The sequence below is a fragment of the Balaenoptera musculus genome, chromosome 15 (genome assembly GCF_009873245.2).
Source record: "Balaenoptera musculus isolate JJ_BM4_2016_0621 chromosome 15, mBalMus1.pri.v3, whole genome shotgun sequence".
Lineage (NCBI taxonomy): Eukaryota > Metazoa > Chordata > Mammalia > Artiodactyla > Balaenopteridae > Balaenoptera > Balaenoptera musculus.
In genome coordinates this window covers 50,695,031-50,711,837 of record NC_045799.1, presented here as the reverse complement: position 1 = coordinate 50,711,837, position 16,807 = coordinate 50,695,031, and the positions used below count along the sequence as shown (strand labels likewise).

Sequence of the window (16,807 nt, the reverse complement as noted above, 5' to 3'; positions counted from 1 at the left end):
GGGGCTCGGGCGGGGAGAGTACAGGCTGGGAGGCTGTGGCATGTGGTACCCGAGGAGCTCCAAGCTCTGCACACCCGTCCCTGTAAAGGCTGGCCAGTCCCAGGGACGTTCCCAGGAACCAGTGTGGGGCACTATGCCTCGTGTGGGCAGAGGAGCTGACAGGAGGGACACGGGGACGTCTGTGTGAGGTGGGGATGCCCTGGGCGCCTGTGTGGCGTCAGCACCACTGCTGGCACTGTGCCGCCCCTGCTTGGGGGTAGGCCTCTTGGGCCCCCGGCAGGGAGAGGCCCCGAGTCCTTCCTCCTGGTGGCAGTGTGCAGGGAGCCTGCTCTTGAGATTGCATGTGGTGTCCCTGCTCTGTAGCTGTTCCTTCTGCTCTTGGTTGGCCATCCTGGGAATTGGCTCCTCTCCTGCAGTCTCAGGCTGGTCCTGGTTACCCCGCCTCACATCTCAGGCAGAGCCGCCGGGAGGTCCGAGCTGGGGGGATGGGGAGGGTGGGCCCAGAGGGTCATGGGGGCATCCAGGGCCCCGAGGCGCGAGGAGGACAGGATGAGACTGGGGAACAGGCGGGGGCAGGAAGGGCTGCGGGGAGCCCTCCCAACCAACTCATTTCTGGATCTGGAGGTTCTCCATGTGGCCTTGGTCTGTGATGAGAACAGACCCAGGGTCTACGAGGCTCTGCTCGCTGAGCCGGGTGCTCGAGTCTTCAGGTCTCACCTGCTGTGGTGATGCTCACCGAACACTCTTCCTGTCCAGCTGAGGCCCGCTGCTGCTGCTGTTGATGTCACCCCCCTGTACGCCTCATCCAGACGGGTCATGACGCAGCGTTGTTGTCGCCGCCCCCCTGGATTCCTCAGGTCCCTGTCCCAGCCAAGCACGGGCCCGTGTCACTCCGCAGCTGCCTGTGTGGGCTTCTCCAAAGATGATGATGTTCTAGGTGGAGCCAAAGCTCCCTGTGAGCAGCAGCCCCCACCCCCAGGGTGTCATGGAGTGGGGTTTGCACGGGTTCTCCTGGCGCTTTGTTTCATGGCTTTGTACCAGCGACTAGACACGCAGGTGCAGGCGTCTCAGGACATGCTGAGGCCTCGGTCTGTGATGCCCGAGTGTCGCTGTGGACCTGTGGGTGCTGTGCCCATCCCCCCAGGTGGCTCGTGTCGTTGGCAGCCCCTCCCCAGGGACACTGAGCTCCTCGCTAGTTTCCACCAGCAGCATAGCGCCCGCACTAGGGGTGAGTGCTTCTCCTTGGAACCAGCTGCCAAAAGCCCCCTTTCCCACTGGTGTCCACCCCAGTCCTGCGTCCCTCATCTAAAGAAACGTAAAGAAAAACGCACCCCACCACCCTGCTTCCGAGGCCACAGGCTGTCCCTCCTTGTCTTCCAAGAGCCCAGAGCTCTCAACAGTGGGCGTTTCGCTTTGCATGTTTTACCCTTGGTGATGGCGCTGCTGCCGGGCAATGGGGAGAGTCCTCAGGGCTATGGCCGGTGCCCTGTCATGTGTCTGTGACACGGGCTCTGAAGCGCTCTCATCCAGGCCCCGGCTGCTGTGCTGGGGAAGTGGGATTTCATTCTCGGAGAGCGTCTCCCACTGTGCTTGCAGACACCTGCCGCACCCAGTGTCAGACACCTTCGTTCTCGCTGATCTGGGGGTGTGGATGGCACTTTGTGGAGGTTTCACGGGTGTTTACCTGGTTTGGGGGGAGGTTGACCGCTTTCCACACGCTTATTGGCCACTTGGATTTCCTCACCTGGGGGCTGCCTCTTTTAGGTTTCTTCCCGGGTTTTCTACCAGGTTTTTGTTTCTTATTGATCAGTTAGGAGTCCTTTGTTTCATGTTGCATATTTTATGATTTCTTTGGTTCTGTGTGTTTGCAGTTTCCTCCTAGTTTGTTGTGGCTTCACACTCTGGTGTCTTGTTGAAGAAATTCTTAACGTAGTCAAATGTATATTTTTTCCTTCATGATAAATGCTTTTGTGTCCTGTGTAATAACTCTTTCCCACCTCTGATGCCTTCCTATAATTTCATCCAGTAGTTTTTTGTTTTGCTTTTCACACTCAGGTTTGTGATTCTTGTGACCGAGCTGTTTATGCTGGTGTCCGGGAGATGGACACCTGATATCCCACCCCCTCTGCACTGCTAGCTCTGGTGAGCCAGCGTCCAGGGGTCCAGACCTGTTTCGTGGCTCTCCATCCCACTGGTATGTCTGTCTGTCCTGATGCTGGCCGCACATTCCCTGTTACAACAGCTTTAGGACCTTCAATTCCAGGAATGCTGCCCAACCTCATCTGGAGAGTCTTGGCCCTTTGCTCTTATGTATAAAGATTAGGATATTTATGTCTGGGATTTGGACTGGAATAATGTTGACTCGCTAGATTGGGAAGAAGTGACTTTTTTGTGATGTGGGGAGTTTCCAATTATGAACACGCTGCTTATCCATCCATCCGCTTGGATCTCTGATGCTGTGTGTGCTGTGTGTGCAGGGCAACTCTGCTGCCGACCACAGCATTAGCACAAGTACAGGGGAAGGGCATGGCCCCCCGTCAAGACTGCCCTCACCTCAGACTCCAGCCAGAAGCTTGGGGGTCCCCGGCCACCTGCACTTCTGACCAGCTGGCTACAAGTTCAGAGGTTCTCATGCCCCCTCAGATTCAGTAACTCACTAGGTTGATTCAGAATTCAGGGAGGCGCAACACTTATGATTTTACAGTTTTATTATAAAGGATACAAACCGGGACCAGCCAAGTGAAGAGACCCACAGGGCGAGGTGGGGAGGGTCTGGGCCAAGCCGTGCCCTCACTCCATGGAATGCAGGCTCCCCACCGTGCTGGCACATCAGGAAGCTCACTGAGCCTCAGTATCCAGTTGGGTTGGGGTGTCACTGTGTCATCCACAGCGTGAACTCCAGCGCTCCCAGCCGTCCCACCTTCTGATCACAGGTGGAGCTCCCTGGTGACAGCTCTGAGTCACCACATTAGCATAAACTCAGGTGCGCACTATGCTGTAAATGACAAAGTCCCCACCCCTCAGGACACTCCCAGGAGTTAGAGTCTCCCTCCCCAAACCAGGGACAAGACCAGACAAACTTTTCCATCAGGGTTTATAACTTTCTCCCTAGAGGCTGGTTCTGTGGGGACTCTGGCCCCTCAGTAGTTTGTTTTTTGATGCTGTTGTAAATGGTGTTTTGTTTTAAATCACTCCAGGAGTCAGGAGCGTATAGGAGTGCAGTCACCCTTGTTCCTGGGGACCCTGCTACGCTTGCCCAGCCTGATGGTAACTGTTTCTTTTGTGGGCCTTTGTGGTACCATCAACAGGGCTTTTGTTTTTCATGTCTCCTGTGTTGAAGCGAGGCAAGTGGGCCTTTATTCCTGACTTCATTGATTGGTTTAACAAATACTTGAATGCTGACGATGTGGCAGGTACCGAGATGCTCTGGGGATTCAGAGTGAATAGACAGAAATTCCTGCCCTTGTGGAGCTTCTGTCCTGGTAGAGGAGACAAGATGAGTGGAATACCAAGCAGGTCACACAGAAGTACTGTGGAGAAAATAAGGCAGAAAAAGGTACAGAGGGAGCCGAGGATGTCAGCCTTCTTAAGTAGAGTGGCTGGGGCCTTGCTAAGGTGACATGTGAGTGACAATGAGGGGATGGAGAGAGTGAGACATGCAGATATCTGGGTGAGAAAAGCAAGTGCAAAGGCCCTGGGGCAGGTCTGCAGAAGAGCAAGAGGCCGGCATGGCTGAGCCAGGCGAGGGGAGAGGAGTGGGAAGCCATGACATGGTGGGTCAATGTACAGGACGTGCAAGGACCTCGGTGTCCACTCTGAGCTGTGCAGAGGCGGGGTCAGAGCTGAGCTTTACCAGGACTTCTCAGCATGTTGTGGCAGGGCCCCTGGAGACAAGTCTGGGGCAGCAGCCCAGGGACGGTGGAGGAGGGAGTGGTGGCAGGGTTCCCAGTGGGAGCTGAGGCGGAGGCAGCAGTATTTGGTCCCAGCTTGGATCTGAGCTGTGAGTGCTGAGTTAGGGAGACTCCACATCCATTTCCCAGGATGGGGAGACTGTGAGGGGCTCACAGGCCTGAGCGGTTGGCTTTGAGCAGGTCAAGTTTAAAATGTCTCCAGCATGTGGGCGAGTCCAAAGCCAGGAGATGGCGCCATTACATGAGAGTGAGATGGAGATGTCAGGGGTAGGGGGAGAGCTAGAGGGGGTGTATTGCCAGGAGGAAGCACCCTGGTCCCTGGAAGGCTGGCAGGTGGGCTGAGTAGCTGTTGTCAAGCTGAGCAGGTCTTCCTAGCTTGCTGGTCATCCGAGTGGGAGCTGGGTCTTACCACATATTCTCCTTTGGTCAGCTGAATTATCCCAACAGTTTTCAGTGCCTAGTCATTTTATTCTTGGGCGAGATCCCATTTCATCGGAACTTCTGCAGCTGGCTTGCTCTCCTTGTACAGTCCCTGTCTGGTTTTGGAAATAAGGTGACATGGAACGTTTCCTCACTTCTTGGGGAGTTTGTAGAAGGTAATGCTAGTCTGAGCCTTGTGCTTTCTTTTGCGGGTATTTTAAAAACTAGTGATCCTGTTTTTTAATGGTTATAAGGGCTGTTACTTCTATCCTTCTTCAGCTGCTTTTGGTAAGTTGTTTTCTTTCCTACATTTTTCAAATCTGGTCTATAATGTCCTCTTGTCTCTGACGTGGGTGTTTGTCTTCCCTCCCCCTTCCTATCAGAGCCCTTCGCTGTCTGTCCTCTGGCTTTGGGGTCCTGCTTTCTTAGCTCCTCAGGGATCTCTCATCCTTTTTCTTGAGAATGTAAAGGTAAAAACTCCCCCAGAGCGTCTGTAGTGAAGCCCTACAATCTGGCCATGTAAACTTCCACGACTCCTCAGTTTCTTCCCGGGCACCAGTATAAACAGAGCCCAAGCATTTTCTTCACTAGTTCCTGATCCCTGACCCAGTGCCTGCCCGCTTCCCTCTGAGGATTTTTATTTTAAAGTATTTCCTGACTGCTCGGTTACCTGTCTGGGTGGAGGCTCCGTCTCTCACTGAGCTACACGTCTGTGCATTTAGCCTGACTCTCTGGGAGGTGCCCCCAGGTAGTGGTCTCACTTCCCACAGCCAGCACACTAGGTCCTTGCTGCTTTTCTGACAGCCACCCACCTGACCTGTGTGTCATGTGCTATCCCAATGTGATATATTTCTCTCCAGCTGTAACACTGCTTAGATTTTAGGAGTGACTGTATTTTACTAAATAGAACCTTTAAAACTTATTTAAATTGAGGTGAGATTCACACAACATACAATTAATTAAGTTTATAATTCAGTGGCTTTTGTTTTTACTTTCTTGGCTGCACTGCACAACATACAGGATCTTAGTTCCCTGACCAGGGATCAAACCCGTGCCCCCTGTGTTGGAAGCGCAGAGTCTTAACCACTGGACCACCAGGGACAACAATTCAGTGGCATTTAGTACATTCACAATGTAGTGCAACCCCCACCTCTCTCTAATAATCTGAAACTTTTAATTATTAATCTGTCAGTAAAACCGTAAAAGGAGAGGCTTTTCCTGGACCATCCACTTCTGTGGACACTGGTTCTGAGTTGGGGCAGCAGAGAGGCCTGGGGAAGAATTGGATCTCAGTGGATCTGAGAGAGAGCCTGGCCCAGGTGCTGTGGATCCAGAGAGGAAGGCTGGTCCTGCAGCCATGTATGTCCCCAGGGTACACACACCTGTTCCACCGTGTCCAGTCAGTCCTCAGCAGAGGTCAGGGTCACGTCTGCTCTGGGGCCCTCAGGCCCATCTGGGATTCCACTGAGGTGGCAGAACATCAGGTTCCTTCTCTTCCTTTCTTCTCCAGCCTTTCTCCTGCTCCGTAGCTCAAAGAAAGAGTTTTCTTATTCTTTCTTTGTCAGAATATTTTCTTAGGCCAGAATCTTGACTTCTTAAGGTTCCAATAATCTCCTTTCTTTCCTCTGATTTCTGTTCTAACAACCCTCTGTTGAAGGAATGAATACCTCATGTCTAGTTTGAATGGTCAGGGACCAAAGAATTTTAGAAATTCAAAGAGAAAATAAGTAATTCAACAATAATGGAGGGCTTCCCTGGTGGCACAGTGGTTAAGAATCTGCCTGCCAATGCAGGGGACATGGGTTCGAACCATTCTGGGAAGATCCCACATGCTGTGGAGCGACTAAGCCCGTGCACCACAACTACTGAGCCTGCGCTCTAAAGCCCATGAGCCACAACTACTGAAGCCCGCGTGCCTAGAGCCTATGCTGTGCAACAAGAGAAGCTACCACGATGAGAAGCCTGCGCACTGCAACGAAGAGTAACCCCCGCTCTCTCAACTAGAGAAAGCCTGTGCACAGCAACGAAGACCCAATGCAGCCAAAAATAAATTAATTAATTTAAAAAAAACTCTTAAAAAAAAACAGTGGAGATTCTTTAAGTCTAGTTGGTAACAGGACACTGTCACTCAACTGAACCTACTTATAGAACATTCCACCAGCATTTTCAGGTGCTCATGGAACATTCTCCAGGATAGACAATATCTTAGACCACAAATCACAATGAATTTTAAAAGACAGAATATACTTTGTAATTTCAAACTCCAGTGGAATTAGATATTTACAACAAAATGAAGTCTGGAAAAACCCCAAATGTTTGGAAGTTAACACATCTAAATAGTGTGTGGGTCAAAAAGAGTGGAAATCAAAACACAAAATTTGGGGGATGCAGCTAAAGCAGTGCTAGAGGGAAATGTATAGCTTTTAAACACCTGTATGAGAAAAGAAGAAAGGCCTCACACAACCTAGGCTTCTACCTTAAAACACTAAAGAAGAGCAAACAAAACCCAAAGGAAGCAGAAGGAAAGAAATAGTAATGATTAGCAAGGAGATCAATGAAACAGAAAACAGAAAAAGCACTGACCAACAAAATAACACACATATTACCAAAATCATGAATGAAAAAGGGTACATCACTACCAATCCTACAGAAATGAACAGGACTTACAAGGGAATACTAGGGAAACTATACCAACAAATTAGATTTTAGATGAAATGGACAAATTCCTTAAATTGATGTAACAAAAGTCTTAAGTCTTCATGCAAAGGAAAGCTCAGGTCCACAACGGCTTCACTAGTGCATTCTATCAGTAACACTAATCACTCACAAACTCTTCCAGAAAATACAGGAGGGAACACTTCCCAGCTCATTCTATGAGGCTAATGTTATCCTGATACCAAACAAAACAAGAGATCAATGTCCCTCATGAATACAGATGTAAAATCTTTAAAATGTTAGCAACCCAAATACAGCAACATTATACACCACAACCAGGTGGGATTTATCACAGGAATGCAAGGTTGGTTAAACATCTAAAAATCAATTAACATAACAAACCACAGTCATAGAATAAAGGACAAAATCCACAAGATCATCTCAGTGGATGAAGGAAAACATTTGACAAAATCCCACACCTGTTCGTGATAAAAAGTCAACAAACTAGGAATAGAAGGGAGCCTCTTCGACCTGTTAAAGGACATCTGTAATTTCCAAATGCTGCTGTATCAAATCATTACAAACTTAGTTGTTTAAGACAACATAAATGGGGACGTCCCTGGTTGCACAGTCGTTAAGAATCCGCCTGCCAATGCAGGGGGACACAGGTTCGAGGCTTGGTCTGGGAGGATTCCACATGCCATGGAGCAACTGAGCCCATGCGCCACAACTACTGAGCCTGTGCTCTGGAGCCCGCCAGCCACAGCTACTGAGCCCGTGTGCCACAACTACTGAAGCCTGTGCACCTAGAGCCTGTGCTCCACAATGGGAGAAGCCACCACAACGAGAAGCCCACGCACTGCAATGAAGAGTAGCCCCCGCTCGCCGCAACTAGAGAAAGACTGCACACAGCAATGAAGACCCAACGCAGCTAATCAATCGATAAATAAATAAAAGAAAAAAACCACACAGATGTGTCATCTGACAGTTCTGGAGGTCAGAAGTCTGACATGAGTCTCACTGGACTAAAAGCGTCCACAGAGCTGGTTCCTTTTGCAGGCTCTAAGGGAGAATCTGTTTCCTTGCCCTTTCCTGCTGCTAGAGGCACCTGCATTCTTGGCTCCTGACCTCCTTCCTCCATCTTCAAAGGTCAGCAGCTGTGGGTTGAGTCCTTCTCTCATTGCCTCACACCGACCTCTTCTGATGCCCTCTGCCACTTTAGAGGACCCTTGTAATTACACTGGGGCCACCTGGAAAATCCACATTAATCTATCTTAAGGTCAGCTGATTAGCAACCTCAATTCCCCTTTGCCATGTAACCTGACACATTCATGATTCCAGGGATAAGGACATGGACATCTTTGGTTTGGGAGCATTATTCTGTCTGTGACAGCATAAATGAAAAACATAAGCCAGCATCATAATTCACAGTGGATGACTGAATGCTTCCCACTAAAATCAGGAACAAGGCAAGGATATCTGCTCTTGCCACTTCTCAACATTGTACTGATGTGCAATAAGGCATACACACACACACACACACACACACACACACACACAAGGCAGTATACATATTGGAAAGGAGTAAAAATAAGTAAAAATGTCCTTATTCACAGATGGTGTGATCCTGTATGTGGCTTATCCTAAGGAATCCAGATATACACACATACCTGGAACTAATAAATTCAGTAAGGTCCTAGGACACAAGATTAACAAGAGAAATCTGTTGTATTTGCACATACTAATGACAAACAGTCTGAAAACAAAATTAAAACAACTCCATAATAGCATCAAAACTAACAAAATACTTAGAAATGATCAAAATTAGTGCAAGATTTATACACTGCAAACTAAGAGAAAGAAGATGTAAGTAAATGGAAAGATTCTATAATCCTTGATTAGAAGATCTTTGTGATCTTGGGTTAGGCAAAGAGTTCTTAGACACCACACCAAAATCATGAGCCATGAGAGAAAAAAACTGATAAATTTTGGACTTCATTAAAATAAACTTTCGTACTTCAAAAGACAACGTGAAAAAAAGGCGACAAACCACAAACAGAAAAATATCTGCAAATGTTATCCTTGATAATCCATAATATATAGTGTTGCAACTCGGTAAGGAGTCAACTCAGTTAAAAAATGGACAAAAGTCTTGAACAGACACTTCACCAAAGAAGATATAAGAATGCCAACAAACACATGAATAGGGGGCTTCCCTGGTGGCGCAGTGGTTGAGAGTCTGCCTGCCAATGCAGGGGACACGGGTTCGAGCCCTGGACCGGGAGGATCCCACATGCCACGGAGCGGCTGGGCCCGTGAGCCACACCTACTGAGCCTGTACTCCGCAGCGGGAGAGGCCGCGACGGTGAGAGGCCAGTGCACGGCGATGAAGAGTGGCCCCCGCTCGCCGCAGCTAGAGAAAGCCCTCACACAGAAACGAAGACCCAACAGAGCCAAAAATAAATAAATAAAATTAAAAAAAAAAAACAAAAAAAACACACATGAATAGGTGCCCAATATCAACTGTCAGAGGAACAGAAGAGCTAAAAAACAAAAGAAAACAAAACTGACCATACCAAATAGTAGTGAGAATATGGAATTGGAATTCTTGTAATTTGTAAAATGATACAATCATTTTGGAAAACAGTTTTTTAAAAACTAGACATAAATACTATGTGAACCAGTAATTCCACTCCTAAGAATCTACCCAAGAGGAGTGAAAGCTACGTCCACACAAAAACTCATACACAAATGTTCATGGCAACATTATTCATAATAACCCCAAAATAGGAACAAACCAGATGTCTATCATCTGATGAATAAACAAATGTGGCAAATCCATAAAACAGAATATTGTCCAGCCATAACAAGGAATGAAGTACTGATATACACTATGTAGATGAACCCTGAAAACATGCTCAGTGCAAAAGGTGAGATACAGAAGGCCACTGATTGTATGGGGATGTTCTAAAGCTGGACTGTGCGTGTGGCTGCACAGCTGTACACATTTACTAAGAATCACTGAATTTTATATCGACAGTGGGTGAACTTTATGGTGTGAGAATTGTACATCAATCAAGCTGTTTTAGAAACAATCGTTGGGTAAAGGCACCACAATTAATACTTTATTACATTATCCCAGCATACTTCTAGAAAAATATTTCAGCTAAGACAAAATGAAATGAAAGAGGAAAAAAGGTAACACTTACAATAGTATCAAAAGTAACAACCATCTACAGGAAAAAAAAATCTAAAAAATATATGCAAGATCGTAACGTGGAAATCTACAAAAACACCACTGAAAGAAACTGAAGACGACCTAATGCCATGTCCACGGATTGGAAGACTCAAACTGCAACACAAGTCAAACCTGGACAGGCTGCTCCCACCGTAGACAAGGAAACACACAGACCACGAAGAGCCTGGAAGCTCTTGCAGACAGAGAAGGATCTGCTCTGCCTCCATGGTTCAGGGGGAGCCCAGAAAGGGCCAGGCTGTGCGGCCCCTGACCACGGCAAGGGTGGCGTCCAGGAGCGAGGAGGGAAGGAAAGCCACTGCGCTAAATGTGGGGAGGCGATCATAACCCACCAAAAAGAATGAAACTTGAGCATCACCTCACTCTTAGGAAGTGAAAGAGAAAGGGTGGCCCAAAGATGTCACAGAGAAAGGTAGGGCAGTGATGTGTTCACACAATATTTTAAGAGAATACACTCAAGTCCATGTGCCGAACGGGACCTGAAATCATGATACATACATCGGCCTAGATAAAAAATCTTTTTTTGCAGTTTTTCCATTTAAGGAACACCTTATGAGACCACGTTAAAATTAAGAACTCTCGGGCTTCCCTGGTGGCGCAGTGGTTGAGAATCTGCCTGCTAATGCAGGGAACACGGGTTCGAGCCCTGGTCTGGGAGGATCCCACATGCCGCGGAGCGGCTGGGCCCGTGAGCCACAATTACTGAGCCTGCGTGTCTGGAGCCTGTGCTCCGCAACAAGAGAGGCCGCGATAGTGAGAGGCCCGCACACAGCGATGAAGAGTGGCCCCCACTTGCCACAACTAGTGAAAGCCCTCGCACAGAAACGAAGACCCAACATAGCCATAAATTAAAAATAAATAAATAAATTAAAAAAAAAAAGTTTAAAAAAAAAAAATTAAGAACTCTCACCAGAATCACAATGAAGAGAATGGAGATGCAAACCACGGTGCAGAAGACAACACTGGCCACACATACCTAACAAGGGGCTTGCATCCAGAATACAGTTTTAAAAAAAACGTAAGTCACACTGACAGCAAGAGACTTAAACATGTACTTTACAGAAAAGGACAATCCACCGGCCAGTGAGCCTCCCTATGAAAAGCTGCCATCATTGGTGATTGAAGAAACACAGGACAATGAAAGCCACTGTCCCCCCACCTTCAGGGCTGAGAGTAGACAGGGTGGGGGTGGTGTTGAGGGCACCCCTATTGCCCCAGGAAGGTGTGACCCCTAACTACCCAAGAAGGGGGTGGCCTTACCTGCAAGGATGACACAGGCTGGTCCCAGTGGGTCCACTCAGGACCACAGAAACGCACAAGGACCCCACAGGGTTGCAGCACCACGACAGGAAGGAGGGAAGGGATGCTATGACTTGGCACACGAGTGGCCGGGCCTGGGGCTTCCGTACAACACCATTTCCACGAAGACCAGAAACCAGACTCCTCTGGGGGACCCTCGGGGTGAACTGGAAAGAGAGGCCAAGGCAGTAGTCAGCCTGGGTCAGGACTGGCCGCTTTGGGGGAGCAGGGACAGAGCTGGCCCCGGGCGGCCAGGATAGAGGTCTTCTCTGAACTCAGCGGGCTGAACACCAGTGTTACCGCAGGACTCGAGAAAGGTTTACAAATACCTAACCCGCCTGCCGCAGTCCCGATAAGGGTTCTCCGCCACACAAGCTCTACTGGGGATTTACAGGAAGTTTCCAGCCCCAACCCTCCAAGTGTGAGGAGACAGGAATGCTAACCCTCCTTCCAGTGCACGTGCCCCTGGCCCGCATGCGGGGAGTTTCCTGGTGAAGAGGCCCCATGGCCCCGGACTCCTGCTGAGTCCGCATTTTCTGCTGTGTAAATGTATGTTTACCGTGTAAATTTCTGGGTGTGGACTTTCTCCCTGCAGATCTATAATTTCTCAGAAGAGAAGCTGAGAAACGACCTGGAAAAAAATCAAAGCTCAATAAAGGGAGGAAGAGAAAGCCGCCCCTCAGCACTGCTGCGGGATGAGCTGGGGAGGGGGCGCCACGAGGCTCGGGGGGCGGGCCTGGGCTCCAGCCTCTCCTGGGCCCGGACAGCTCCTGCCTACCTCACTTCTTCTCTCCTCACCATGTACCTTTCAGGAGGCAGACCTGACTTCCTCCTCTGCCTCACCAAGAGGTTCGAGAGTCTCCTAAACCTCGACAAGCCTTGCCCTCCCCAGACTCAGTTTTGCCTTTTTCAATGCCTTCTGGCCCCTTCCGAGCACAGGCCCCCCGCCCCAGGCAGAGCAGAGGGACTGGTGGGCAGGCACAGCTGGCAGCCAGAGGAAGGGTCCTCAGTAAAGGAGGGAGGGGTGGCTGGAGAGCACCACTGCACCTGGCAGCCCGGGGGAGATGTGGTCAGATCTGGAAGAGCAGAGCCCAGGGCTCCCCAGGTGGAGGGGAGGATGGCACCCGGAATCAAGCAGCCACACCCCTTCTTACCATGTCTGACCTGTGGCTGACCTCAGGCCGGGCACTGGGTACCTGTCCCAGGGCCTGTGCAGTGCAGGGTGGCCGTGGCCCCAAAGGAGCCCTGGAGGGCAGGATGGGGCCCACTGCTGGTGGGGGCTGGTCTCACAGCCACAAGACCTCGCCCCCGAGGCCAGCCGTCCCCCACTCTCTTCCTGGGAGGACATTGTTGGGGAAAGCAAACACAAAGTGGCCGGAGCCCTGCCAAGCATTCCTAGAAGAGGCTAGGGGGAGGGGCAGTGGCCAGACAGCAGCTGACCCTGAGGTCACGGGAGAAGCCAAGGCTGGGCCAGGCCCCTGGGAGCTTGAACAAGGACCCCACCCAGGCAGTTAGGAAATGGGGAGGAGGGGGGAGTGGTCAGCATGCCGGGGGTAGATGGGCAGGCCCATTTAGAGACATGTGGTTCCCGCTTAACTCCCACATGGCCATCTGCTGGGAGGGAAGACCCTAGGAGCCCCCTGAGGGGCCCCTACCCACAGGCAGGGGGGCCGGCTGAGCACCAGCCCCTCACAGGCTGCTCCAAGGGAGACCCCCGCCCAGCACTGCCTGCAGCCCCAGCTCTGCTCCGCCCAGCCCTGCAGGGGGATGGGAAGGTGGGGGGGTTGGGAAGATGGGGGGATGGGCCCCCATTGTCCCTCAGAGCTGCACCCCGGGCCACCCTGCACCCTGAAGATGCGTCAGGGCAGATGCAGCCCCCAGCCTGTCCCCTGTGCCATCCGCACCCTGGGCCTCAGTGCTGATGCTGGCAGCCCGGCAGGAGGGGGTTAATGGAGCTGGGGCCAGCAGGCTGGGCTGGCCGGTGACAAGGGTGCTGGCTGCCCCAGAGGCAGTGGGGAAATCCAGAGGGCAGGAGCAGCCGGCCCCAACAGACGCGCCCCGCTCCCTGCCCGCCTGCGGCCTGCTCTGCACGAGGGATGGCCCTGAGGAGAGGTGAGGCCCCCACGTGCCCCAGCCACTCACTTCGGTGGGGGGGGGCGACCGTGTGCCCCCAAGCCCACTGGGGTAGGGGCTGCCCCCAGGGAGGGCTCAGCTCTAGGTGGGCCGGGGCTCTGGGAGCCCATGGGGGAAATGTGGCCACTTGGGGTGGTGGGGTGCCTGGCCCTGGAGAATCGCTGTTGCCTCCTGCCCCCTCCTCTCCTACCCGAGGGCCCAGGCTGGCAGCGCAGGGGAGGAAGGGCCCCCACACTGCCACCCCAGGGGCCCTGCCTCAGACCCTCCACTGGGCCAGGGCGTGCTGCCCTCCCAGCTGCTCAGAGGCCAGGCTATTGCCACCCTGTCCCCTCTCGGAGCCTAGCCCAATCCAGCTGGTGTGTCCACCCTGGGACCCGGAACTCTCAGAGACCAGAGAGAGGCCCGATGTGGTGGGCAGCCCAGTGCCCAGGGGAACTTATGGGGGATTGTTGCTGTGGAGCCTGGCATCCTTTGTCCTGTGCCACAACCCAACCTCTGGTGGGTCAGTGGCCTGGGGTCCCCATCTGCCCTTGAGGCCTGCACCCTCTTCCTCTCCCCACACCAGCACTGGGCCAAGTCCCTGGGTGCATGCCGGACACACTACGGAGGTGAGTACCCCCCAGTCGGGAGTCTAGCTGGGGCAGCGGGCATCCAGCTCACTGTCCAGATAATCAGGGCAGCAAGCCTGCTCCAGAACGTTCTCTCACACTTTCCTCCAGGCCTGCCTGGCAGCCTAGCCTGGCTTGAGTGTCCACCTTGGGGATGCAGATGAACACACGGCCTAGTGGCCAGGTCCCCAGCCTTCAGTTTTCTCTGGAACAGGCACTGCCACCCCGTCGGTCCTGTGGGGTGGAAAGGGCAGTTGGTTTTGAACCAGATAAGGTCCCAGTCGTCCTGCCTGGTCTCCGCTTCCCATTTAAGTGGGGGACGCAGATCTCAGCCCATACCTTCTCTGGTCCAGTCAGCAGTACCTTCTCTAAACGGTTGTGTGCTGTGGTCCAGGTGTGTGGCTGAGGCCTGGAAGGTTCCATGTCTTGCTTGCCCTGGGCTCACATCCTGGGCCGCCTCAGTGCTGCCTCCCCAAGCCCCTCTCCCCACAGGAGGCCCGGCCCTGGTGGTGCTGCTGGTCTCCTGGGCAGTGCTGGGCTCCCACAGCCTGGAGGGAGAGGAGCCCGCGGCACCGGCAGACCCCGAGGGCCCCCAGTGCCCAGCCGTCTGCTCCTGCGGCCACGACGACTACACGGATGAGCTCAGCGTCTTCTGCAGCTCTCGGAACCTCACGCGGCTGCCCAATGGCATCCCGGACGGCACCAGGGCCCTGTGGCTGGACGGAAACAACTTCTCCTTCATTCCCGCGGCCACCTTCCGGAACCTCTCCAGCCTGGGCTTCCTCAACCTGCAGGGCAGCGGGCTGGCCAGCCTGGAGCCACAGGCGCTGCTGGGCCTGCAGAACCTGTACCACCTGCACCTGGAGCGGAACCAACTGCGCAGCCTGGCGGCCCGCACCTTCCTGCACACGCCGGGCCTGGCCTCGCTCGGCCTCAACAACAACCTGCTCAGCCGAGTAGATGAGGGCCTCTTCAGGGGCCTTGCCCACCTCTGGGACCTCAACCTGGGCTGGAACAGCCTGGCCGTGCTGCCCGACACTGCGTTCCAGGACCTGGCCAGCCTACGCGAGCTGGTGCTGGCGGGCAACAAGCTGGCCTACCTGCAGCCCGCGCTCTTCTGCGGCCTCAGCGAGCTCCGCGAGCTGGACCTGAGCAGGAATGCCCTGCGGAGCGTCAAAGCCAATGTCTTCGTCAAGTTGCCCAAGCTCCAGAAGCTCTACCTGGACCACAACCTCATCGCCGCCGTGGCCCCAGGTGCCTTCCTGGGCATGAAGGCGCTGCGCTGGCTGGACCTGTCACACAACCGCGTGGGTGGCCTCCTGGAGGACACCTTCCCGGGGCTGCTGGGCCTGCACGTTCTGCGCCTCTCACACAATGCCATTGCCGGCCTTCGGCCCCGGACCTTCAAGGACCTGCACTTCCTGGAGGAGCTGCAGCTCGGCTACAACCGTATCCGGCAGCTGCCGGAGGAGGCCTTCGAGGGCCTGGACCAGCTGGAGGTGCTGGCGCTCAACAACAACCAGCTCCAGGAGCTCAAGGCGGGCGTCTTCCTGGGCCTCTACAACCTGGCCGTCATGAACCTCTCTGGCAACTGTCTGAGGAACCTTCCAGAGCAGGCGTTCCAGGGCCTGGGCAAGCTGCACAGCCTGCACCTGGAGGGCAGCTGCCTGGGCTGCCTCGGCCCACACACCTTCACCGGCCTCTCGGGGCTGCGCCGGCTCTTCCTCAAGGACAACGGCATTGCGGCCATCGATGAGCAGAGCCTAGGGGGGCTGGCCGAGCTGCTGGAGCTGGACCTCACCTCCAACCAGCTCACGCACCTGCCTGGCCAGCTCTTCCAGGGCCTCAGCCACCTGGAGTACCTCCTCCTCTCCCGCAACCGGCTGTCTGCGCTATCGGTGGATGCCCTGGGGCCCCTGCAGCGCATCTTCTGGCTGGACATGTCGCACAACCGCCTGGAGGCGCTGCCTGAGACTGTGCTCGCGCCGCTGGGGCGGCTGCGCTACCTCAGCCTCCGGAACAACTCGCTGCGGACCTTCGTGCCGCAGCCCCTTGGCCTGGAGCGCCTGTGGCTCGAGGGCAACCCCTGGGACTGCGGCTGCCCCCTCAAGGCCCTGAGGGCCTTCACCCTGCAGCACCCGGGCGTCGTGCCCCGCTTTGTCCAGGCCATGGCGGAGGGAGACGACGACCGCCAGCCGCCCGCATACGCCTACAACAACATCACCTGCGCCAGCCCCCCCAGCGTCTTGGGCCTTGACCTGCGCGACGTCAGCGAGGCCCACTTTGCCCACTGCTGACTGGAGGCCGCCCTGGGGTCTGGACGGGCCCTCGCCACCCCAGGGGACATGGACCTGGGACCGGTGGGCCCCAGCCTGGTCCCTGAGGGCCTGACCAGGAGGACTGGGGACACAGCCTCCCCAGCTATCATCAATTAAAAGCAACCCAATAAATGTGGCCGCGTATGAGGTTGTGTGGGGAGCTCAGGGAGGGAGGAGTGCTGGCTGGGCCGCGGGCCCCTCTATGCC

At 53.5% G+C, this 16,807-nt stretch overlaps 1 protein-coding gene across 1 annotated transcript; it reads left to right on the top strand.

The window, feature by feature from the left end:
* The first annotated feature begins 13,358 nt into the window (after positions 1 to 13,358).
* Positions 13,359 to 16,747, top strand: IGFALS (insulin like growth factor binding protein acid labile subunit). The gene is made up of 2 exons (XM_036825063.1): positions 13,359 to 13,653; positions 14,775 to 16,747. Exons 1-2 carry the CDS (start codon positions 13,638 to 13,640, stop codon positions 16,577 to 16,579), a joined length of 1,821 nt encoding a protein of 606 aa, XP_036680958.1. The 5' UTR covers positions 13,359 to 13,637; the 3' UTR covers positions 16,580 to 16,747.
* Positions 16,748 to 16,807: the final 60 nt, after the last annotated feature.